General features: G+C 43.6%; 1 protein-coding gene across 7 annotated transcripts in view; it reads right to left on the bottom strand.

Moving 5' to 3' along the window:
- RGS12 (regulator of G protein signaling 12) overlaps positions 1-25,920 on the bottom strand; it is a 95,135-nt gene that overhangs the window by 18,362 nt on the left and 50,853 nt on the right. For 4 of the 7 annotated variants that reach the window (XM_064151608.1, XM_064151609.1, XM_064151615.1 and 1 more), the window contains 12 exons: positions 24,323-24,492; positions 19,773-19,865; positions 18,172-18,315; positions 15,663-15,842; positions 13,587-13,740; positions 12,281-12,357; positions 9,909-10,109; positions 8,502-8,575; positions 6,720-6,846; positions 5,216-5,312; positions 2,570-2,646; positions 1,917-2,070 (listed from right to left, as the gene is read on the bottom strand). In XM_064151608.1, the coding sequence (XP_064007678.1) occupies positions 1,917-2,070; positions 2,570-2,646; positions 5,216-5,312; positions 6,720-6,846; positions 8,502-8,575; positions 9,909-10,109; positions 12,281-12,357; positions 13,587-13,740; positions 15,663-15,842; positions 18,172-18,315; positions 19,773-19,865; positions 24,323-24,492 (1,548 nt within the window). Of the gene's footprint in view, positions 1-151; positions 695-1,516; positions 1,577-1,916; positions 2,071-2,569; positions 2,647-5,215; positions 5,313-6,719; positions 6,847-8,501; positions 8,576-9,908; positions 10,110-12,280; positions 12,358-13,586; positions 13,741-15,662; positions 15,843-18,171; positions 18,316-19,772; positions 19,866-24,322; positions 24,493-25,920 lie in introns of those variants that run through there. The other 3 variants (XM_064151613.1, XM_064151612.1, XM_064151610.1) reach the window with 3 other exon arrangements.

Raw genomic sequence — 25,920 nt, 5'->3', positions numbered from 1 at the left:
AAGCTTAGTGTCAGTTCTAACGTAGCACAATATGCACTTGTATGACCTTATCCCTACCCCTCTGTTTATATTAGGCAGCCTCTGCATGTGTAAAAATGACTTTTTTTTCAATCTTTTTAGGTTTTGTTGGAGGTTTTTTTTTTTTTGGGGGGGGGGGGGGGGGAGTTAGCATGCTTTGTCAAATGCCATAAAACCTGGAACACAGCCAAAGTGGAAGCTTCTAAATGCTTCTTATTGCCAGAGTTTTGCTAAGTGGCAGTATGCATATTAAAACATGCAACGTTTCTCATGTGCATCACACACACACACACACACACACACAGAGAGAGATTAAACATGTTCCACTGAAATGTCAAACTTCATAGAACAGTTGTTGATTGTTTGGGTGGGTTTTTGGTTGGTTGGTTTGTTAAATGTCAAACTTCATAGAACAGTTGGTTGGTTGTTTGGGTGGGTTTTTGTTTCATTGGTTTGTTTTCAGTAAAAAAAAAACCACAACACAAAAACCCCAACATTTTGGGTTAGGGATTTTTTTCCCTCCCCAAACGTGGACAAATGTCATAAAATTCAAAATTATAAAAGGAAAAAAAATAAAAGGAATAATTAAAAAAAAAGAGAGAAGGAATAAAAAAAAAAAAAAAGTGAAAGCTTCGAATTCTGAAGTTTTCAAATTATGTTAATGCTTTACTCAGCCCTAGGAAGGAAAATGAAAATATTAAAATAGGGAAAAACAAAGTTAACAAAATAGTAAGCAACAGAAAATAATCTTAAATGCACTACTAGTTTGTAATAACTCTTCCATCAGCAAACATCTCCTAAGCAATTAAAGCCTCAGCCACAGAACCTCTTTCAGTTCCCATCAGTGGGCACTGAGTCACAGCTGAACACTGGTTGGCTGCGCAGCTGTGCATAACCAGGTGATGGATATGCCTTTTAGGTAACATCAGCAGCAAATGTGAATCTGGGGGGGGGTGGTGGAAATCTGTCCTCTGATTTCTTTTTCTGCTTGGGAGGATAGGGAGAGACATGCAGGGCTGGTAAGCCAGGCAATTACTTCAGTCAATGCCCCAGGGCAGAGGGTGCTATGTCAAGATTTCTACTGCTACATCATTTTTATTCCTCTTTCTCTCACGGACATCATTTTGTAAGAACACAAATTCTCTCAGAAGTTCTTTTCCATTGATGCCACCACATCTGTTCAAGCAAAGCCTGGATGAGGCACTTAGTGCCATGGTCTAATTGACTGGCTAGGGCTGGGGGATAGGTTGGACTGGATGATCTGATGATCTTGGAGGTCTCTTCCAACCTGGCTGACTCTATGATTCTATTCAGATGTAATTGAAGGTTAGAAAGGGACTGTGAATACACAAAATCACCAATGATCCCTTCGCTTAGATCTAATCACCACAGCAGTTACTGAATAGAACCCAAGCTTTTATTCATGCTCCTCACAGCCATCACCTTGCACTGCCCTGACTGCCAGAGACTTGAGCAGATAATTTTCAAAACTTCTTACCTGAGCAAGTTAGGGTCTACACCCTTTTGCAGAATGCTTTTCAGTGACTTGAAGTCTTATCTAAAGGTGAAGAGAAAGGCAAGCTTCTACATGGCTTGCAAAGGGTATCAAACGGGACATTCAAGTGCAACCCAGTACCTAATCCCTTCTTCCTTTACCTGAAGCAGGCAGCTTCCACTTTGCAAACCCCACATCTACCTGCAGCTATCCTTAACCTTTGTCCCTCGAGCTTCAGCAGTGACATAATCAAACACAGTACCGAACAAAAACAGAAGGATGATGATGATGAAGAATTCCACAAGGCAGCATTAAACACACAGCACCGTTTGCCACACAGACACAACATCTCATTGCTCTAAGACTACTTTAGGTTAAGATGGAAGCTATAAAGTTCACATACCCTCTGCTTCATCCAAATTTATTTTCTGACATTTTTTTTTCCCCATCTTTGCAATAGAGTCTTCTCTCTTTGCCAGCCGGACTTCCCTAGCATTTTTTCCATTTTCTCCTTTCATTTTGATAGAATTAGACTTTCCTAGTGTTCTTCCCTCTCCCTGCATTAGAAGGAAAGTTAAGGTACCACTTACATTGAAGCTGCATCATTCTGTACATCACATGGCCTAAGTGCATAAACAAAAGTTACTTGGGAAACACAACGGTCTAAACGCCACTACAACCCATGCTTTAACTGGAGTGCTGCAAAGAACATTTGCCACAGCAGTTGCCCAGAAGGAATCAACAAATGGAATATTGTTTACTCTGAAGAATTCACATTACAGAAAGGGCCTTTGGATTTCAGGCTAATTCAGCTGCTTTCAAATATAGATAAGCCCATGAGACATGACAAAACGAAGACAACACAGCCGAAGAGCTTTTTGACTCATAGTCATGAAGACAAAGTTCTCACATAGAAATGCTGTTGACAGTGGGGGAAATGTCAGATGAGTTACAGCTACCCTCAGTCGAGTTACAGCATTTGGCAGCTTTTAGGATAGAACTCCAGAAGGAAACAAAAGGTGATCCAAGGGACAAAAATCACTGCAGAAGACTTACAGTGGACACTTGGCTTCTTGAAGTGGTGACGGTTGCAGTCGGTTTGACTGATGCACCTTTCTGTTTATCTGTAAACACTGGACAGAAACACACCTTCCATAACTACAAACATATCATTTCCCAGTGAAGTTAATATTTAAGCAACAGTGATGCACAAACCAGATTATTTTGATTAAAAACAAAAAAAAAAAACAAAAAAACAAACCTTTGGCTTTAAAAATGAAGATGTACTCAGAAAATAAAGAGTGAGCACAGTAGGTAGCCCTGTCACTTTTCACCTAAAACCTACCAGAATCTCCCTCCATCTTCTCATTTTCCTAATGCTGGTAATAAAATAGTTGAAGTTTAAAGTAGAAATTAAAGATGCTGATGTTAGGAGGAAGTTCTGCACAGAGAGAGTGATTGGCATTGGAATGGGCTGCCCAGGGAGGTGGTGGAGGCACCACCCCTGGAGGTGTTCAAGCAAAGCCTGGATGAGACACTTAGTGCCATGGTCTGGTTGATTGGACAGGGCTGGGTGCTAGGTTGGACTGGATGAGCTTGGAGGTCTCTTCCAACCTGCTTGGTTCTATGATTCTCCTAAATTTTCAGTTGATTTAAATCAAAGAGCTAATCATTCACTTTGTAATTCTACAATTCAGAATTTAGAGAAGAAGAAAAAAAATAATTCAGGAGAAAAGGCCACCAAAAAGTCTTTTCCAACCTGATCCATGCATCAACTGTTTTCTAGACATAGCCATATCCTCCTGGTCTGCTTCTACATGGAGTAGTTCAGCCTAGAGAGGAGAAGACTCTGGAAGGACCTTAGAGCTGTCTTCCAGCACCTGAAGGGATCCTAGAGGAAGGCTGCAGAGGGACTTTTCATAAGGGTGTCTAGAGACAGGGCAAGGGGGAAATGGTTTGAAGCTGAGAGAGAGAGTAGGGTTAGGCTGGATCTTAGGAATAAGTACAAGGGTGGTGAGACTCTGGAATAGGCTGCCTAGGAAGATTGTGGCTGCCTCCTCCCTGAGGTGGGGGGTGTTGAAGGTTAGGTTGGATGAGGCCTTGAGCAGCTGTGTCTAGCTGAGAGGCTTCCCAGTCCATGGTGGAGACACAGTAGATGATCTTTAGGGTCCCTTCCGACCTGAGCTATTCTATCAATCTATGACATGCTAAATGGCTCTTTCCAACTACATCAGCCTACAAGAAATATACTAACTGAAGACTGAGCTGCAAACACAGAATTCTGGCCTATTTTTCCACTGCTATACTGCCACAAACTCAGGCTACTGCTTGAACAATCCTGTGATTGAGGCTTTTGCAGCAGCAGGCAGCACACAGGATTCCAGTTTCCCCTTGTAGGACTTCAATCATCCATGAGAGTATTTAGATTTAGCTCTGTTTTCAAAATGACAATCAGTTCTGCTTCCCAGAAAAATGACAAATCTGATTCTCCTCAATAAACCTCCACCTTTATGCTCTTACTTCTTTCCCAGAGAGGATCTCTGCTCTTCCACAATTTAATTTAACCACATCTAATTTCATTTTAATAACTAAGTGTTCTATGTCTATAAAAAGGTCTCCTAATGAAATCAGACCTTTACTCTCAAGGCTGCTTATATTAAACGAGCACATTAATCGTGTCAAGAGCTGTTCAGTTGATCAACTTCTCATTTTTCATATTATTTTGTCCAGGGAGATCACAAATAACATCATTTTTAGTATTATCTCCAGAAATCAGCACTCCACAAGCAGAGATGTAGGCTTAACTGCTTTTTCATATTAAAGAAGGGAGTTCCCCTAGCAGTAGAGAGAGCTGCTGCACAAACTGCATCTCTTTTACTTCCACAGAATGTTTCTTCTTAATGAATTAATGGGCAGATTTAGAGAAGTTGTGTGGCATTTGATTTTCATTACTGCTCTTTGGCACTGTGTCCCTGAACATGTGTGAATCCAAATCTTCAAGTATTAGCAGTGTAAAATTTCCTACAGCAAGAGTGAAGTGCTTGCTATCAACAAGCTCTGCTGTCCTCATCATGAGAAGGCCACAGAGCTCCTGGAGAGAATTCAGAGAATGTCACAAAGATGATCCAAAAGCTGCAGGACCTCTGCTATGAGGACAGGCTGAGGGAAGCTGGGGGTATTCAGTCTGGAAAAGACTCCAGGGAGACCTCAGAGCTGCCTTCCAATATCTGAAAGGATCCTACAGGAAGGCTGCAGAGGGACTTTTCCTAAGGGTGTCTGGAGACAGGACAAGGGGCAATGGTTTGAAGCTGAGAGAGAGATGGATCTTAGGAAGAAATTCTTCGGTATGAAGGTGGGCAGACTCTGGAATAGGCTGCCCAAGGAAGTTGTAGCTGCCTCCTCCCTGGAGAAGGCCAGGTTGGATGAGTCCTTCAGCAGCCTAGTCAAGAGGCATCCCTGCCCAGGGCAGATAGAGTAGATGCTCTCTGAGGGAGGTCCTTTCCAGTCTGAGCAGTTCTAGGGTTCTATGAACAGATGAGTTTCATCTTCAACCTTCACAAGCTGCACTCAGTGAAAAGGAACAAACGCTAGAGGTGACATACCTAAATGTCATCACGTGTACCTTGCCTTCCCACCAAGAGAAGAAACTAATCCGAGTCAACTGACTGGGTGTTGGAAATCAAAGTCTTTATGGCAACTTACCTCTGCCCTTTGTTGGCTCTTTTTCATCCAGAACCACCCGCTGACCATCCAGATTAGATATAGGGACACCGAGATCAAGCGGTTCCTGCTCACCACTCTAAAGTCGGATCACAGTTTGTATATAACAGAGAAAAAGCTGTTTTCAGAACAAATTTATGCAGTCTGACTTTTTTTTGGAGGAGAAAAAGCAAAGCATTTTTATATTTTGGTGTAGCCTCAGTATTTTTCTCCTACTCCTCTAAAAATATTTATTCAGTTTGGGTTTTGAGGGGGGAAAGAGTCCACAGGGAGAAGGTGGTGATCTAGTTTACAAGGGTGCACAAATACTCTGCACTGTGTATGGTCAGCAAAGCATGTTTTTCAGAGGGAGTCTGTGCTAGTTTGAGCCTAGCTGGGATATTGTGGTGAGAGGAATTAGATGATAGGCTGTGAAAAGGAAACAATGCTGATGTCTGCTCCATTCATAGGCTTGCTGAGATGTATAAAAACAAGAACATAAATATAGATAACAGAGTTGCTCTCTGTCTCTTGGGGCTGCATGAACTTCTCCCTCCCTAACTTGCTGCCTGACTAATTCTTCTGCTTCCTAACTCCCCTGTCCAACCCCTCAAACTCACCTTTGAACATAAGGCAAAGCCTGGGGTAAGGTAGAGGGGTGGGGAGAAGGTGAAAGGGTGGTTGGGAGCCCCGTCTGGGGAGTCAGGTTTCTGGGAGGGGTGTGGTGGTTCTGTATTGCTCTTTAACTTGTGTATTTCTGCCTATAGCTGTATAGATTGTAAATATCTGCTTGCATATTGTGCTAAGCTGTAAATACAGCTTCATTCTTCAACTTCCAGATTGACTGAGTCTAGTCTGGGTGATTTTCCTAAGTGTGGGGAACACCCAAACCATCACAGAGTCTGAGATGATCTCTCAATTGGGTGTAGCTTGGGGATTTTATCATTTTCTTCAAGTGATGTTATCTCCATTCATATTTGTGTTGTTCAATTTATTTTATGAAATATGGGCTGGTTCAGCCAAAACATTCCAGAAATTTGCCAAGGAAGTACCCTTCCATTCCTTGATATTCCCTCACAAAGGAATCACAGGGGAAATGCTGGCCAAGGATTTATTGGTAGAGAATTGGGACCAGGCAGAAACTTTATGTGAGAGGCCTTTAATGGTTCCCAGGATAATGGAACAACAGCTTTAACTAATCTTAAGCAAATTTCCCTGGCTACTAATGGGAAAAGTTGCACTCTGGAAGAAGCTAGGATCAGGTTCTACTATTTAAGGTGTTTAATTTATTCTGAGTGATAACAGAAACCAGATGCAGACTAAAGCTTTGAGTTAGCCACAATTAAGCACAATAGTTATGATCACTGTGCATTTTCACCTCAACCTGTAGTTATAAATACAGATTTTAATGTCTAATTAGAATGACAGGAGTAATTCCAAGGACTGTCATAAGATCTTCTCCAGATAACAAAAGACTGCAGCTTGAATTACATCAAAAGATACTTACTAGTCTTGCCACAAGTTCATTCAGATTTAAACCATATTTGGCAACCACAGGCCTTAAGACCTCTGTAACAGGTTTGGTGGGTTTAGCCTTCAGCCCAACCGATCGATTGATTGGAACCAGATCCAGCCTGAAACACATCAATCCTACTGTCAATGAAATATTCCAACAAACAAAGTATGTCTCCACCCTGGAACTGTTCAAGGCCAGGTTGGATGAGGCTTTGAGCAATCCAGACTAGTAGAAGCTGTCTCTGCCCACAGCAGGGGGTTGGAACTAGATGATCTTGAAGGTCCCTTCCAATCCAAATCATTCTATGATTTCTGCTTCTGCAAGAAACCCAAATAACTCCAACTTTGTCTTTCCTATTTCTTTTGAACACATCAGCTACTGAACAGAAATGATCATTTCAATCATTAGCTGGTAATTAGCACTGAAGTGGCAGCCATTCAGGTACCCAAGTGTACCCACAAAGTAGTGATCTTCTGTCTGAAAACACTCCAAATATTTGAGTGGCTTTGCTTACACATTGTCTACCCACAGAAGGAAATCACCTAGAACATTTCTCCATCTTAATTAACACACAAGTAACATATGGTACCACCCACTTAGAGTTCCTTTTTAATTTGCCATCTCCACAAACTCACACCTCATAAGAGACTGCTCAATCTCCATTTGGAAATCAAATAGGCCATATCACAGTCAGTAAACTGAAGAACCTTAAACAGGAACTAGTCCTGCTTCCTAAAGAAAAGCAATACAAAGCCAAAAGGAAGAATGCCTGGCAAACAAAATTAGACCACTCCAAAAGCATCACTCAGTAACGTAACACAAACATTCTACCCCATTACTTTGTCCTGAACTAATTACTTCAGGAGTTTTCACAGCATTAGTTTGTATTTTTAGAATTTCAGAACATTAAAACATTTTATGGCATTCTGGACAAAAAAAAAAACCAGTACTTTGAAAAACTGGATAAGAGAAAACAATATTGGACAGTACTGGAGCACCTTTCCTACAGGGATAGACTGAGAGAGTTGGGGCTGTTCAGTCTAGAGAAGAGAAGGCTCCAAGAAGACCTTTTTGTGGCCTTCCAGTATCTGAATGGGGGCCTACAGGAAAGCTGGGGAGAGGCTTTTTACAAGAGCTTGTAGCAACAGAGTGAGATGGGATGGCTTTAAGCTGTAAGAGAGATTCAGACTGCAGATTACAGTGAGGGTGGTGAAACACTGCAACAGGTTGCCAAGGGAGGTGGTGGATATCCCCTCCCTGGAGGTGTTTAAGGCCAGGATGGATGAAGCCTTGAGCAATCTGGTCTAGTGGAAGATGTCTCTGCCCGTGGTAAGGGGGCTGGAACTGGATGATCTTGAAGGTCCTTTCCAAACCAAACCATTCTAAGATTCTCCAATGAAATGTCTATCTCTTGCTGAAGTGTTAGTGCAAGTTGCAGTAAAGAAGGGCTCTACTGCAGCAGAAACTCCAACTGTGAGTTCACTGCAAGACACAGTGTCAGTCGTGTTCAGTTGCAAACATCAGGTCACCTCCCTTCTTCGCATCAGACTCTTTGCATGGCACTAAGCTCTGTTTGTTCTAACAGCCTGCACAGCGAACGGGAACCTGAGGTCCCCTAGCACATCCTAGGTTACGATCTAAGATGTTGCACTGCATGGCTAACTGGATTTTTTTACTGGATCCAGACCAAGTCTTCTCTGTTTTCTACACAGGGAAGTGACAATACACTTCAGTGCACTGCAAAGAGTGAGGTGGCCAAAGCCAGTACCTTACCGAAATAAAGTGCGCTTCTCTAACCGTAGGTCCCGAGACTCCAGGATGCTACTGTCTTGGTGCAATACAAGTGGCTATGAAGCACATGTCAAGAACAGAAAGAGAGAGAGAGGGCAAATTAATTAAAAAATATCTATAATTCATTTGCTACTGAGTGTCTAACTATGTTGTGTTGTTTTTGTTCCCCAGATAACTCAGAAAATCATGGCTACAGTTTACAAGTGTTCTAGCAGGTATTCAGTTACCATATGCCACATGACTGCACCTGGCTTACTTTTGTTTCTTTGTGGTCACTTTATTTATGTCCCTGGGAATGTTGAAAGCCAGGTTGGCTGAGGCCTTGAGCAGCTGAGTCTAGTTCAGAGGTGTCCCTGACCACAGCAAGGAGGTTGGAGTAGGTATCTCTGAGGTCCCTCCCAACCTGAGCCATCCTAGCATTCTCTGATTTTTGTCTAGTTGTGAGATAAAGACCAAGCTTCAACTTCCACTGCAGCCAGCAGGTTTTCTGGAGCTCAGTGTTTTAAAAACAAGCTTAGGTCCTTCAGTTTAAATAAATTATTGAATGGATGCATTAGAAAATATGGCAAGTTGAAAGTCTTCTAAAAGAACAGGCACAACTGTGCTCATCCGTTGATGAGAAGTGCGAATTTGAGACAAGAAATGTTTCACATGCACAACTTCTCTCTGATTTGGAGACACTTCTGTTGAAGTAAGAGCCATCACTCTCCTTCTCCCAACAATGGCATATGTTTGCCTTGGAATTTTTTCTCAATATTTAAACATGCACCTTCATTTTAGCATAAATTCATCACATTCACTTTTGAACAACTGACTGACATTATGATATTCAGACTGGGCGTGAGCAGGGACTTCTTCAGCATGAAAGTGGTGAGAACCTGGAATGGGTTGCCCAGGGAGGTGGTTGAGGCCCTATCTCTGGAGGTGTTTAAGGCCAGGCTGGATGAGGCTCTGGCCAGGCTGCTCTAGGGTAGGGTGTCCCTGCCCATGGCAGGGGGTTGGAACTAGATGATCCTCGTGGTCCCTTCCAACCCTGACTAATTCTATGATTCTATGCCTCTCTGCTTTAATGAAGAAATCTACTACAATGCTTCTGTTTTCTTCATGGGTAATTCCAATAATGTGGAAGCTAACCACTCCCCTGGGAAAATTACATGGACTAGATACCTAAATTAACTTCTTATTACAGGGAAATCCTTGTCATAAGCTCTCTGCTTTCTGTCATGTAGACACCACAGTACTCCACCACTAAAACCCTCCTTCAATTCACTAGGATTGTAAAGCTGTGGGTAGGTGCAGGAGCTCTGTATTACTACTGAGAGGACAGAATTCCTTATTAGCAAAATGCCGAGGAAAATGGTTGGAAAAGAGGCAGAGAATATGCAATACCTTATCACCTCCAACTAAGAAAAGGTCCACTGCAGCTATGTTAATGCCATGCTTCTCACAGACCCCAGATAGCACCTCTTTGATGGAGAATCCAGATTTAACAGCCATTTTGCTGGATGAACCATCTGGCAGGTTTACACAGCAGTATTTGGGAGATTTGTCTTTCTCTGGCACAAATGCAGGCAATCTGGAGGTTTCAGACTTGACAGAAAAGAAACAAAAACATAGAAAGAAGAAAAGTCAGTGCCCAATGCGAAAACTAGGATCACAGGATGTTAGGGGTTGGAAGGGACCCAAGGAGATCAAGTCCAATCCCCTTGCTGGAGCAGGACAATGCTATCTAACACAGATCACAGAGGAACACATCCAGACAGGCCTTGAAAGGCTCCAGGGAAGGAGACCCCACAACCTCTCTGGGGAGCCTGTGCCAGTGCTCTGTGACCCTCAGAGTAAAGAAGTTCCCCCTTGTATTGAGGCAGAACCTCTTTTGCTGCAACTTACACCCATTGCTTCTTGTCCTATCCCAGGGAGCAGTGAGCAGAGCCTGTCCCCCCTCTCCTGGCAGCCCTCAGATACTTATAAACATTTATCAAATCCCCTCTCAGTCTTCTCTTCTCCAGACTAAGCAGCCCCAGGTCCCTCAGCCTCTCCTCATAAGCCATGCCCTCCTGTCCCCTCATCATCCTCATAGCCCTCTGATGGACTCTCTCCAGTAGATCCCTGTCCCTCTTCAACTGGGGAGCCCAAAACTGAACACAGTATTCAAGAACATGGAATATGCACAAGATTAAATACAGGAAATATAATAATATAATCATGAATTTAGGCACATGCATGAAGGTTCAGAGTCCATACAAATGGAACCAAGCCAAGAAGCACACTTTGGACCATGATTACAGTTCAGAAATGCTTCTAAATATCACCAATATCTGGTAGATTGAAATCCTGGGGAGGGAATATTTCGATAAAGACAACATCACAGTGAAAAAAACAAATTCACTTTTAAGCTAAGGGTTTTCTGCATTACACCTTGAGTACTGTGTCCAGTTTTGGGATCCTCAATTCAAGAGAGAAGTTGAGATGCCGGAATGTGTCCAGAGAAGGGCAGCAAAGCTGGTGAGGAGCCTGGAACACAGCCCTGTGAGGAGAGGCTGAGGGAGCTGGGAGTGTGCAGCCTGCAGAAGAGGAGGCTCAGGGCAGATCTCATTGCTGTCTACAACTACCTGAAGGGAGGCTGTAGCCAGGAGAGGTTGCTCTCTTCTGACAGGCAACCAGCAACAGAACAAGGGATACAGTCTCAAGCTGTGCCAGGGGAGGACTAGGCTGGATGTTGGGAGGAAGTTGTTGCCAGAGAGAGTGATTGGCATTGGAATGGGCTGCCCAGGGAGGTGGAGTCACCATCCCTGGAGGTGTTCAAGCAAAGCCCAGATGAGGCACTTAGTGGCATGGCCCAGTTGACTGGACAGGGCTGGGTGCTAGGTTGGACTGGATGAGCTTGGAGGTCTCTTCCAATCTGTTTGATTCCATGATTTGCCAATGCTTGCTTCCTGATCAATGTTTGCAGCATAGGGAAAACAAAAAATCACACAGTTGCTAGAATCCAGTCTAGTAAAGGGGTACCCAGAGCACCTCTAGTAGAGGGGTACCCAGAGCACCAAAAGAACTTGAGATTTTCTTTTATATATGTTCTTCCTCCCTATCAGTGCAGCTGAACTAAATTTGGAGTATTACATTTATGTTCTATTGTTAATGCTGTTTTAATGCTGCATTTCATTAGCTTTACACTGTGAAGATAGAACTTGAAGAACAGAAATCACAGCGACTTCACTGGTTATTTTCCTACATGCTGAGACAAAAATCACAGTCTTTGCAATAAAATTCCTTACCTCTCCTTTCTCAGGTTTTAGGAGCAGAATAAGGCAAAATGACAGACAAGAAGACAGACTCCCAGAAAACAAAGCAGGACAGGCACTGGTATCACAGAAATCAGCCTCATACAATGTGCATACAGTTCAAACAGAGGGAAAGCTTTAAAATGTGATGGCTCAGAACAGAACCTCAAAGGTGTGGAAAAAGCTGGTTTTGAAGAGCTAGAATAGCTCCCTTTGTTCTGGAAGTTTACTGGTGGTCTGAAGGCAAGACAGACAAGATGCAAAGGACACTTTTCTGTTACAAGAACAAAAATAAGCAGCAGCAGATGAACACAGTTACATCTCTAGCATTCTAAAACTGCTTAATACCACATCCTGCCCTCTAACTGTATCATCCAAGGACCCTTGCTCAAAGGATTGCTTCAAACAAATGACTTCACACTACTTAGAGAATCAGTAATTCACTGCTTCCCCACTTCATTATTAAGAGACAGCCATTACCAGGTCAAGACTAGCAGTTGATGACATGGAGCCTTGTGATTCCCTTCTGTATGATAATCCATTGGACTGAATAGAATCTGTTAGTGGAAAGAAGCAGCAATCAGTTAAAGAAAAACACAGCTTATTTTTTATTACCTATTATAATACAGAAAGTTCTTTCAGTTGTTAACTCCTCTGGTCAGAAAAATGATGTTTTTTTTTTTTAATTGAAGGATAAAACACCAAACTCTTCATATTTTGCCTTGAGGCATGGAGAACCAAACCAGTATTTGGTCAAGTATTTTGTGGTTATCTAACCTAAAGAAATAATACATTAAACCTCTTTTAAAACACAAAAAAAACCCACCAAACTTCACAGGTTTTTAAAGACTCTGTGATGTGAAAATTCTTCTACCTCTTCTAATATTTTGAAGGCATATAAATGTTTTTAAAATAAGGATGGTGTTAGAAAGCTAAAACCTGAGCCAAACACTGCTCATATTCAGAAGTTTCATTCTATGATCTTTGCAAATGTCTCTGGTGAGTTTTCCACATAATGAGAACACTGAAACTATCCAGATCAGCAGAGGTATCTCGTGGGTCTGGGCCTCAACTAGAAAATAGAGAAGAAGAAACCATGGTTAGGACATGGTTGAAATTTGGTGCTTCTGTGGAATTTCTCCTTTATTTCTAACTCAGTGGAATGAGTTAATGCAAAACTTTCACCTCCTCCTCTAGAGGCCACAGCCAGGTGCTTTCATAAGGGTGCTCTTCCTTAAACTCTCAACACCAGTTCAGTCACAAAGCAGCAGATCATAAGAGTTTTCACAGCTCTGAATATTCGTATTTCATTTCAGTCAGGAAAGGAGGAGTTACGTAGTAAGAGTGTTTGAAAGTGGACAAAGCTGTACAGTACCAGTAAAAGGAATAAAGGTAGGACAGTGCAGAGGAAGGCCTTTTTCATTAGCTGCAACTTCAGCACTGCTGGCACATAAAGCTCCCAAACTTTTCTGTACAGGACTGAAATTCTCTGACTAGCAACAGTAGCTCTCTTGTTTGCAAAAGCAAAAGCCAGTACATAGAAATGCAGAGTCTAGTGGAAAGGAGAAAGAGTCTCTTGGATGTCAATGAAATCAAATTCAAATATGCCCAAGCTTTAACCTATTTATTTGTACATCACAAAACTTTCAGTGATACTAGATGCCCTATGAACTTCTGAGTTAACAGTTTCACACCCACGAGACATTCAGATACCAACTAAACACCACGAGCTTAGCCACATGACTGCTGAAACCACTTTGCATCTGCTGGGGTATTGGATACTCACCATTTGGATAATCACCATTTTCTTTCCTCTTCTGTGATTTTCCCAAACTCTTACTTCTTGACCACGAGAAAAACGTTCCCCTTTTCTTCTTCTCAGTGTCTTCCTCTCCTGACTCTTCATTTAAAGATCTTCCTGACTTTGATTTACCACTTAACTACCACAAAACACAATGAAATCATTGCTTGGATCGCACCTATAAGTGTATTATTAAAAATAAACCATCCCACACTGCTTCTCAAAACAAGAGTGTGATCCTCAGGTTAGCTGTCTCCTTTACCCCACCCACAAGTGTATTGCCAGCATGCCCTTTGATAGCAACCAAAAACAACCCCAAAACCCAGTGGAAACAAAAAGAAATACATAGATGAAAATGTGCTACTTTGCAGGGAGTACAAAAGGATAGCTGGAAACAAGCCACAGATACTTGAAAATATCAAAGAACCCTCCACAGCTCACCAGTAATCATAGAATGGTTTAGGTTGGGAAGGACTTCCAAAGGTCATCTAGTCCAACCCCCTTGCACTCAGTAGGGACATCCTCAACTAGATCAGGTTGCTCAGAGACTTGTTGAGCTTGACTTTGAATGTCTACAAGGATGGGGCCTCAAATACCCCCCTGGGCAACCTTGTGCAATGTTCCACCACCCTCATGCTAAAGAACTTATTCCTCACATCCAATCTAAATCTGCTCTTCTGTCGTTTTGAACCACTGCCCCTTGTCCTATCACTGCAGGTCTTTGGAAACAGATCTGCAGCCTTCTTGTAGCCCCCTTCAGGCACTGGCAGGGTACTCTGAGGTCTCCCTGGAGCCTTATTTTCTCCAAGCTGAACAACCCCAGCTCCCTCAATCTGTCTTTGTAGCAGAGGTGCTCCAGCCCCCTGATCATCTTCATGGTCCTAGCCTAGAGTAACATGGAAAGGCCACCTGCCCTGCCATCAAAATACACAATGTCACTGCAGGTATTTTCCCTAGGCTAGGTTTGACCATGACCTACATTTAAAGACAATGATAAAGCACTGTTCAACATCTACAAGCATGATCAAAGTATTTACTAGAGCTGAAGAATGCAAACATCAGGAATGCTTGAATTTAAACCGAACTCCTGTTATATTATTAGAGAATCCCTTAAAATGCCACTATTAAAAAGGTTCCTAGTCATAAAAATACTGAATAGCAGATGGGCTAATGTGCAGTGATTGACATGGAAAATGCAAAGTTATAATTTACCCAGAGTTATGTAATAGCATGGTGGTGTTATCTAGATGACACAAAAATAAAGTCTTCATAAAGTGTCAAGATCAGCATGACTAGAGGTCTAATTTTTAAGCAGTTGACTCTGGTTCAGACAGAACTGCCTTAGTTCAGCAGAGGCTAGGAAATTGTAAAAAACTGTCCTCTGCAAAGATGAGTTAGATTAGGTTGAGCCTTCTCTGATAACTTCTGCTAAGATTAGCTTGAGCCTTCTCTGATAACTTCAGCTAAAATGCCTGCTCTCAGCACAGGTTAAAATATCACAGCTCCATCCCAGTGTCTATGCTTATCCAGCTTCTGAACTGATGTACTAAAATCACCTTTTTTGTTTGTTTGTTTCCATTTCTACATATGTAATAATAACAAAGACACAGAGTTCTATTCAGGGAGTCAATAGCCAAAATTCTGATCCAAAAGTATGGATTTTAAAGAAAGAAAAAAACAATTCCCTGCACGTACAAAGATTTTGTAATGATGTTTTGCCTGCACCACCTAACAGGCATTCCAATTGGGTTTCATACAGCATCTTAGACTGGATCTGATGAAGAAGTTCTTCAGTACAAGGGTGGTGGAACTCTGGAATAGGCTGCCCAGGGAGGTTGTGGCTGCCTCCTCCCTGGGGGTGTCGAAGACCAGGCTGGATGAGGCCTTGAGCAGCTGCATCTAGGTGAGAGGTGTCCCTGCCCATGACAGAGAGGTTGGAGTAGATGAGCTCTGAAGTCCCTTCCAACCTGAACCATTCTATGATTCTATGCATTTGAGCTTCTAAAGAACTTAAACATCTCTCAGAACACAGTTTTCAGATAATAACAATATAAAGGCAACCTTTTTTGGTGTTGAGATGTTGGACTTCTCTGAGCTGATACTATGTTTAGAGGTGGGGCTGCTGGGAACACGCTGAGGATCGGGAAGAGCACGACCTTCTACTTCAGCTAAGATGCATTCCTGGTACAGAGGGGACTTGAGAAAGCGAGTGTAGCTATCAAACTTCATCAGGTTAAATATCTGAAAACAAAAGGCAAAGGATAATGGTTACATAAGCTTAAATCACACATCAAGAAAATGAAGCTGTCTGGCAACAGTCAACTGTCACAAAACTTGAGACTTCACCTGTAAACACCAGTTGGCATGAGATTGTTTAGACCTGGTTAAATACACTGCTTCAGTTTAAAGTAAAACATATTTTGATCTCTTTCCCTAGCACAGGTTCAGAAAAATGCTGCAGGAGGAATGGGTCTGACTGAGTGATGTGATGAGAGAGCTAGAGAGGCTTTGGCAATGTGAGATGAAGTCACATCTAGACAGGCCACGTAGCTGGGACTGGCCCACAGGTAGTATTTCACATCAGCATTTTCACCCACTTTATGAACCCTCTAACCTAAGGACACAGCATTTTCAAAGGAGGAAGAAAATCTGCAGCAGCCCAGCACCAAACTCACAAGAAACCATCTGCTCCATGAAACAGCTCAGAGAGGCTGAAGAGGAATTCAGGCATGGGCTCCACAAAGCCAAGATAAGATATGCAAGAAAAAAAATGTCAGGGAAGATCATGGCTGGTAATTCCCACAGAAGCCTTAGCCTTTGGTAGGTGTATGCTGGAATGCCAGAAGCTACCAGACCAGCAGCTAAAGCTACCTTTTCATCTCCACTCTGCAGATGGACAAAGATACTGCACTGGCTTACACTGCCCCAACAGCATCATCTGAGGCTGCATGAAGACTAAAGACTGTGACCTGCTTCATTCATGCACCAGACTGTAGCCTTGACTTCTAAATAGTACTTCTACTAATAAAATCTTAGGGTGGCAGAGTTACCAGAGAGATTACTTTGGGGGAAAAAAGGAGGAAATTAAACTGTACAGAAAAGATTAAGGGCATCCTTTTGTTACATCACAACACCCTGCTGTTGTGCAACCAGCAATAGAACAAGGGGACACAGTCTCAAGTTGTGCTGGGGGAAGTCTAGGCTGGATGTTAGGAGGAAGTTGTTGGCAGTGAGAGTGATTGGCATTGGAATAGGCTGCCCAGGGAGGTGGTGGAGTCACTGTCCCTGGAGGTATCACAGTATCAACAAGGTTGGAAAAGACCTCACAGATCATCAAGTCCAACCCTTTACCACAATTCTCAAGGCTAGATCATGGCACCAAGTGCCACGTCCAATCTTGCCTTGAACAGCCCCAGGGACGGTGACTCCACCACCTCCCTGGGCAGCTCATTCCAGTAGGTGTTGAAGCAAAGCCTGGCTGAGGCACTTAGTGCCATGGTCTAGTTGATTGGACAGGGCTGGGTGCTAGGTTGGACTGGATGAGCTTGGAGGTCTCTTCCAACCTGGTTGATTCTATGAATAGTTATTGGAAATACACCCACTGCAGAGCTCTTCAGACACCAGCAGCTGCAACAAGTTCTGTCTGACATTCCTGCTGAAGCACAAAGACCCTTTAACACAACAGCCACATTTTACAAGCCACTTGAACTAAAATTGGATGCTATTTGTGTAGACATTTGTCCACTAAAGATGAGTATAGGCAACCACATGCATGTGCCCTATGCTAACACCACATGCAACAGTGCTGCAGCACAAGGAGTGATTTGTGTTACATCTTCATTTCAACAGCAGTGTTTCTAAGATTGTTTTTCAGTTAATGGCAACTCTCTACACCTATGCAAATATTCACAGTATCACAGTATCACCAAGGTTGGAAGAGACCTCACAGATCATCAAGTCCAACCCTTTACCACAGAGCTCAAGGCTAGACCATGGCACCAAGTGCCATGTCCAACCTTGCCTTGAACAGCTCCAGGGAAGGCGACTCCACCACCTCCCCGGGCAGCCCATTCCAGTGTCCAATGACTCTCTCAGTGAAGAACTTTCTCCTCACCTCCAGCCTAAATTTCCCCTGGCGCAGCCTGAGGCTGTGTCCTCTCGTTCTGGTGCTGGCCACCTGAGAGAAGAGAGCAACCTCCTCCTGGCCACAACCACCCCTCAGGTAGTTGTAGACAGCAATAAGGTCACCCCTGAGCCTCCTCTTCTCCAGGCTAACCAATCCCAGCTCCCTCAGCCTCTCCTCGTAGGGCTGTGCTCAAGGCCTCTCCCCAGCCTCGTCGCCCTTCTCTGGACACGCTCAAGCATCTAAATATACAGAAAATCAACCAAGCAGCCTCCCATCCCACAGCTTTATTTTTCCAACTGCCAACAGTCTATATGGGTTTGCCTTCAAAGTCTTTTTATATGTAATAAAACATACATCATGTGAAGTACTTTTACTAGATGTTAAAGTACTCAAAGGAAAACACAACAGACATAAACGTGCAGCAGTCATGCTTTCTATGGTTACCTGAAGTTGCTGCTCCTTGAACATATCTGGATGTGGGGAATTGAGAATATCATCTGCCAGCTGTGCCTGGCTGTCAATATTAACTGGGGTGGTAGCTTTGCTACACAAGAACTTACTGAAGATCTCCCGAGCTCTGTAAGAAAGCTAGAGAAAGGAAATGCTAAATGCATGTTTGCTTTAAAACCATGTTTTCAGGCAGCCACTTCTTATGTTGATACACACCACCCAACACCACACAACCATTCCACTTTCCTCACTATGGCTGTGCATTTTTCATTCAACAGCTTTTGTTACTTTCATGCACACAAATAAGGGTTTCCCTTTCATATTGCAAATACCCAACATTTGTCATCGAAATGAAAGTTCAAATAAAGCAGGAAAGCAATAAGTGAGAAGAAAATGAAATGTTGCCTTGCAAAGGACATTAGATTTTTAAAGACTTTTAGACCTTTTACATCACAATCACTGTTAAAATTCATCTTTTTCTGGGAGCTAGAAAAAGCAGCATTTCTATATGAATCATTACAGTCAAACCCATTCATGTTTTATTATTAGCTTGTTTTCTTTGAAACATCCACATTCTGAAAATAATGAAGAAACCACCAAACTCTGCTCAGAGCCCTTAAGGGTGCTGCTCAGAAAAGACATTGTTCATAGACAGAAGGAAGTGAGGGGTAGAGGGGGAAAGCCCTCAATGGTCCATGAAAGAACAAAGAGGGGCTGGAAGATGAAGCTCTTTCCACAGTGTCAAGTTGACTCAATTTGGCTGTGGTGCAGACAGAACTGCTGCCAACCTGCACAGAATTCAAAACTCACCACAAGTGTAGGACTACAGGAGATGGAGATTTGCATCTTTTGTGAGCAAACCTGATTCCACTCACAGTAGCAGGCGTAGCTAAGTCAGCTATAAACACATTACCTTGGCCACCGGAGGCAGCCTGGCCAAAAGAACACGACAGAGGATAATTGCTAACTCTCCTTGGCACCTTAAATTAACTTCTTCTCAACTCCCTTGCATTGGGCCACTACAGCTACACTTCTCCTCACTCAGTGTAACTTAGCTCATCTTTACAGAGCTACCTCTGCACTTCAACACAGTTCAGATATATCCAACATCTAAAACTTGGGACAGTGCTCTCAGGGGACTGTGAAAATTAAACCAAGGCTGCAATCCAATTTAATGAATTCTCAATGCAAAAACTAAGCACAGCTCCAATAATTGAAGAGTAATCATTTTTGAAGACCCAGCACCATATACTTCCAGTACCTGAAAGGGACCTGCAGAGGGATCGTTTGCAAAGGCCTGCAGTGACAGGACGAGGGGCAACGGTTTGAAATGAGAGAAGAGCAGATTCAGATTGGATGTTAGCAACAAGTTCTGCACCATGAGGGTAATGGAACACTGCAAGAGGTTGCCCAGGGACATAGTTGAGGCTCCATCCCTGGAGGTAATGCAAAGTCAGGCTGGACAAGGCTCTGAGCAACCTGATCTAGTGGCAGATGTCCCTGCTGAGTGCAGGGCAGTTGGACGAGATCACCTTTGAAGGTCCCTTTCAATTCAAAGCATTCTATGATCCCACTGAAACACCACACTGACTTACCTCTTTTTTATCATGTGCAGGTACATGGTTAAAATATTCACAGGCTTGCCAAAATAAAATATTTTCTTCACTAAATTCCTTCCGCAGAAATTCCTAGGGGGGGAAAAACAAGTAGGTAAGAGCCTGTAAGAAAAGAAGGTACTTGTTTCAAACAACACACTTATGATGCTTTCTGTGTTTGGATAATGGCAATGTTTCAGTCTCAGAGGTCAGTTTTCCTCTGAGGTAAAAATGCACATCTAATACACATCTAGTGCTTCTCCTTGTTATCATCCAGCATGCATCCAGTGCTTCTGCTTTCTCTTTCTTCTTAAATGGACACAACTGAGAAGCAGCCATCAAGTTACGATCAAATGATTTGCAGGTACAAAGATGAAGTTTGAAACCTCATGTTAATTAGAATAGAAACCAGTGGATGTTCCAAGGCCTGGAACATCTCTGCTGTGTGGACAGGCTGAGGGAACTGAGGGTGTTCAGCCTGAAGAAGAGAAGGCTCCAGGGAGACCTTAGAGCTGCCTTCCAGTACCTGAAGGGATCCTACAGGAAGGCTGGGGTGGAACTTTCACTAAGAGTGTCTAGAGAAAGGACAAGGGGGAAAAGTCTGAAACAGAGAAAGAGTTAAACTGGATCCTAGGAAGAAGTTCTTCAGTATGAGGGTGGTGAGACTCTGGAATAGTCTGCCCAGGAAAAGTTGTGGCTGCCTCCTCCCTGGGGGTGTTTATGGCCAGGCTGGATGAGGCCTTGAGCAGTTGAGTCTAGGTGAGAGGTGTCTAGGGCAGGGAGGTTGGAGTAGATGATCTCAAGGGTTCCTCCCAATCTGAGCCAGTCTATGATAATGATTTATATCTGCATTTAAAAATCATGCTGTAACCAGCTGTCTTTAATTGCAGTGCTAGCACTCTAATAGAGTGGATGTCTATTGGGGAGTGTCTGTAATTAATTCTGTACTCATTACAGCATCTTTCTGCATCAAATAACTTCACAACATCTTTTATCACTACTTGCTGATGTGGTTCTCCATGGAAAATAGATTCTTAGAGGAAAAATAAAAATTCCCCAGTACAACACACAACAATGAGGACACAGAATCATAGAATCAACCAGGTTGGAAAAGACCTCCAAGACCATCCAGCCCAATTTATCACCCAGCCCTATCCAATCAACCAGACCATGGCACATCTCTCTTACAGCACCTGGAGATCCAAATTTATACTGGCACTTCATTCACTTGGGAAACAGAACAGCCACAAACTGTTCCTGATTCAGATTTGTATCACACAACAGTCTCTCAGCATATATTTATTTACTTGTTTAAAGCATTTTAACCAAGGAGAAGGAGATAGAAACAACAATTAACTTAGTCCTCTAAAAAAATGAGGCACTCGTGTAATTGGAACAATGGTTGTTCATACTTTAGAGCTTTCCAGATGACTGGCTAGGGCTGAGTGCTAGGTTGGACTGGATGATCTTGGAGGTCTCTTCCAACCTGGTTAATCCTATGACTCTTTAGGTAGCAGTCTTAAAATAAAACTTCAAATTAAAGGCAGCCTACAAGCCACAACTTAGACTCAAATGAGAGACCTGGAGCTTTTTAGGGTGGAGAAAAGAAGACTTAGAGGGGATTTGATAAATGTTTGTAAGTATCTGAAGACTGGCCAGGAGGGAGGGGACAGGCTCTGCTCACTGCTCCCTGGGACAGGACAAGGAGAAATGGGTGTAAGTTGCAGCAAATGAGATCCCTCCTCAACACAAGGGGGAACTTCTTTACTGTGAGGGTCCCAGAGCACTGAACAGGCTTCCCAGAGAGGTTGTGGAGTCTCCTTCTCTGGAGCCTTTCAAGGCCTGTCTGGATGCATTCCTCTGTGATCTGTGTTAGATAGGATTGTCCTGCTCCAGCAGGGGGGTTGGACTCGATGATGTCCTTGGGTACCTTCCAACCCCTAACATCCTGTGTTCCTGTGAAATGTCACGCCGGTATCACTCAACTCTTCCTTGGCATACACTGCTGCTGTGGCAGAAAGCAGTGTAACAGGAATCTTCACAGAAACTCCTAAAACTTAACTTTGTGCTTTTAAGATTTAGTTAGTGTTTAGGGAGTCCAGCTTGAGAAAGAAATGGAGCTGAACTGCAACACAGGGAGTCCAAATACACAAGCAAGCTCTCAACTGAAACTGAAAGTTCTCCAGATACCTAACTTGAGACCTCAAACATATGAGACACAATCCAGACAGTAGTCAGGGGACATTTATAGATTTAACACGTGATTACAGATTAAAAGAGAATCAAATTAGTGAGCAGGAACCAGCACCCAAGGTCTCACTTGCCCACTCACTGCCTTCACTACGAATCTACAGCCAGTCTCCGGCTTCCTCTCTGGACACACAATTTGGGCACAGCTGGCTGTATAACATTTCAGCTTCAGCAGGAAGACTTGAGTGGTGCCCCAGCTGGGACATGATGTCACCTAGGAGTCGTCAAGCATGGCTGGGAAGCTGGAGATGTTCTCTTGAACCACTTGAGGAGGCAACTTGTAATCAGGTCTCTCACTTCCTGGATGGCTGCTCTCTAATCAGCAACTATTTGCACAACATGCAAAATCTTTTCCTTTTAGAGAGCAATTCCTGCCCTGTGACAAAGCTGTCTTCAGGAAAGGCCTCTGCATGCTGAATTCCAAAGGCATGAAGATGCTTTACTATGTCACCATGAATTCCACGTGGATACTTCAAGGATCTTGGATACTGCAGAAATTTGTAACTGCACAGCCTGGTGACAGCCAGGTTGCAAAGAATGGCTCTGGATCTCCCCTGGGTCCCCAGAGATGTGGTGCTCACAATCAGTTTCAACACTCTCCAGTTGTTCTTTAAATTGACTGTTTCTTTAACACATGCACTTGTGCAATGTTTGGTTTAAAACCACCACCAGGGAGGGGGCATCCACAACCTCCCCAGGCAGCCTGTTCCAGTGTGTCTCACCACTCTCACTCTAAACAATTTTTTCCTCATCTCCAGTCTAAATCTGCCCTCCTCAAGCTTCAATCCATTCCTTCACATCTCATCACTACAAGCCCTTGAAAAAAAAGTCCCTTCCTGGCTTTCTTGTAGGCCCCCTTTAGGTACTGGGAAGCCCTTCTAAGGTCTCCCTGGAAAAAAGGCTACTATACCACTCAAAAACCCTTCTACATGGTTTCAACACCCCAGTGGGTAAATGTGAGCAGATGATCAGATCTTAGGAAGCTGCTGCCTTTTTCTTGTACGAACAGAACAAAATGAAAGTGCTTTACAAAATGGGGATGCTTCTGAAAAGTTCAGATAAAAAGCAGAGCAGAGCCTCCACTTCTAGATGAAATTTTGCCAACCAGCAATGCACAGCAATGTGTGTGTTACTATCAGCCCTTCCTCAGCTGAGAAGCAGTTAGAACTCAGAAAGGTGCTCAGATAACAACTGTGTAGGAAAGCTCTCCTGTTTCTTGCCCTGCATAAGGAGAGTGACAAAAATGAACAAAGGATACAGGAATATGACTGCAGCAGTGTCCAGTGTTTTGCAAAGTCTCTGACTCTGTCCTGGTAAGACCACACCTGGAATACAGTTTACAGTTTTGGGCCCCCCAGTTTAAGAGAGACAGGGATCTGCTGGACAGAGGCCCACAGAGAGCTATAAGAATGATTTGGGGACTTCAGTATTTCTGCTATGAATACAAGAGAGATGCTGAGGTGCTGGAACGTGTCCAAAGAAGGGCAACAAGGCTGGTGAAAGGCCTGGAACACAAACCCTACGAGGAGCGGCTGGGGGAGCTGGGGTTGTTTAGCCTGGAGAAGAGGAGGCTCAGGAGTGACCTCATTGCTGTCTACAACTACCTGAAGGGAGGTTGTAGCCAGGTGGGGGTTGGTGTCTTCTCCCAGACAACCAGCAACAGAAGAAGTTGTGCCAGGGGAGGTCTAGGCTAGATGTTAGAAGGAAGTTCTTCACAGAGAGAGTGATTTGCAACTGGAGTGGGCTGCCCAGGGAGGTGGTGGAGTCACCATCCCTGGAGGTGTTCAAGAAAAGCCTGAGTGAGGCACTTGGTGTCATGGTCTAATTGACTGGATAGGGCTGTGTGCTAGGTTGGACTGGATGATCTTGGAGGTCTCTTCCAACCTGGTCCATTCTATGATTCTATGACTGAAAGACCTGGGGCTATTTAAGTCTGGAGAGAAGGCTGAGAAGTGGTCTTATTATCATCTATAAATATCTGAGGGGTGGGTACCAAGATGAAGGTGCCAGGCTCTTGTCAGTGGTGCCCAGTGACAGGGCAAGGACCAATGGAACACAGGAGGTCCCACCTCAACATCAGGAGACACTTCTTTAAGGTGAGAGCGAGGGAGCCTTGGTGCAGGCTGCCCGGAGAGGTTGTGGAGTCTCCTCTGAAGACTTTCAAAACCTGCCCGGATGCATTCCTGAGTGACCTGCCCTGAGCAATCCTGCTCTGGTAGGGAGGTCGGACGGGATGTTCTCTGGAGATCCTTTCCAGCCCCTACCATTCTGTCATTCTGTGACCACCCCTCAAAGCTTACCGAGAAATATTTAACCCCAATGGGATCCTGAAGCAGACGCTCAAAGGAAACAGCCCAGCTTGCAACTCTTCTTTCTCGAAGGCGTCGGCAGCTCTGGACGCTGGGCAGGCTGGCATTGCTGCTGAGGCTGTTCTCACTGATGCAGTCTTTCAACTCAGTACTATTCAGCTCTGGTAAGATACAAAGATGAACAAATTATCAACAAGGAATCGTTCCCTTTTGCCCTTCAGGATCGTTTCCTCAGTTTACCACAGCTCCTGCTCAAGATCACAGCAGTGCGGACTTCAAAACCATAGAATCACAGAATGCATTGGGTTGGGAGGGACCCTCAAAGGTCATCTTTTCCAACCACCCTTCCCCATTTTTATTAGGAGGAAAATCAACCCAAAGCATCTCTGAATTTTCTTCTCTTCCGCTGCAAGGCAAATTAACTGAGTGTCTTAAAAGCAACCCCCTGCCAGAAGCAAAAGGGGCAGGCACAAATCTTCCTTTCTTGCTCTGTGAACTACTGTTGACAGAATTCTCTGCTCACTTTCTTCACCCCATGGACTGCACTTCCTCATAAGATTACCCAAGGAAGGTAGACCTTCAAGACCCCCCCCACACACACACTCACCAGAAAGTGATAAGAGGCAGGAAAACTTTCTATCCACTTAAATCAGCAAAGACAGGGACTCTGTGATTTTTCCATGGGAAAGAAGATTCCCCCTGGATACTGCATATTTAGGGAAAGAGACAACTGAGGAAAAGGATACTAAAGAAAGCCAGTAATGGATGGCTTCCTCATCCATGGCAAGCAGAGTTACCAAACCATAGGTCCTCACTTGACCATGGCAAGGACCCAGAGAGAACAGAGGAAAACACAACCTTAAGAAGCAGTCTAACTAATAGTGTCCAGCACTAACCTCACATCATCTCTGTCACTTATCAGTAAACAGAATGCAAACCAACAAAGTGATACTGGTTCAGGGAGGTTCAAAGGTGAAAGAAATTACTGGTCTGAGTAGAAGAGGGAATTGTACAGCAGGATCCAACCAACCCACAAGCTTCTCACTTGTCTGTTGTATGCTGCCTTACAAACCACCACTGTCCCTATCTCTCCACTGACACTGACATTGTAGTCATACACTGCACAGAGGTGATCTGAGGTTTAATTAGAATCATAGAATCAACCAGGTTGGAAGAGACCTCCAAGATCATCCAGTCCAACCTAGCACCCAGCCCCATCCAGTCAACCAGACCATGGCACTAAGTGCCTCATCCAGTCTTTTCTTGAAGACCTCCAGGGACGGTGCCTCCACCACCTCCCCGGGCAGCCCATTCCAATGGGAAATCACTCTCTCTGTGAAGAATTAACTCTGAAGACACAACTAAATAAAGCCCTGAGCTACCTGCTCTGATCCCGTAACAGAGCCTGCTTTGAGCAGGAGAGGCTGCACTATAGAGGTGGGAAACAGAATCAGATTCTGTGGGGATGGGACAGAAAAACAACAGACATCTGTTTGAAACTCAGCAGTAATCGTTGTGAGGAAATAACCTCCTCAGATAAAATAGATGCTATATCCTCAGTTCTGTGCCAAATGGAAAAGCAAATACAC

Source organism: Pogoniulus pusillus, chromosome 11, assembly GCF_015220805.1.
Source record: "Pogoniulus pusillus isolate bPogPus1 chromosome 11, bPogPus1.pri, whole genome shotgun sequence".
Lineage (NCBI taxonomy): Eukaryota > Metazoa > Chordata > Aves > Piciformes > Lybiidae > Pogoniulus > Pogoniulus pusillus.
The sequence above is the reverse complement of the archived record's forward strand: the minus strand, read 5'-3'. Positions and strand labels throughout refer to the sequence as shown.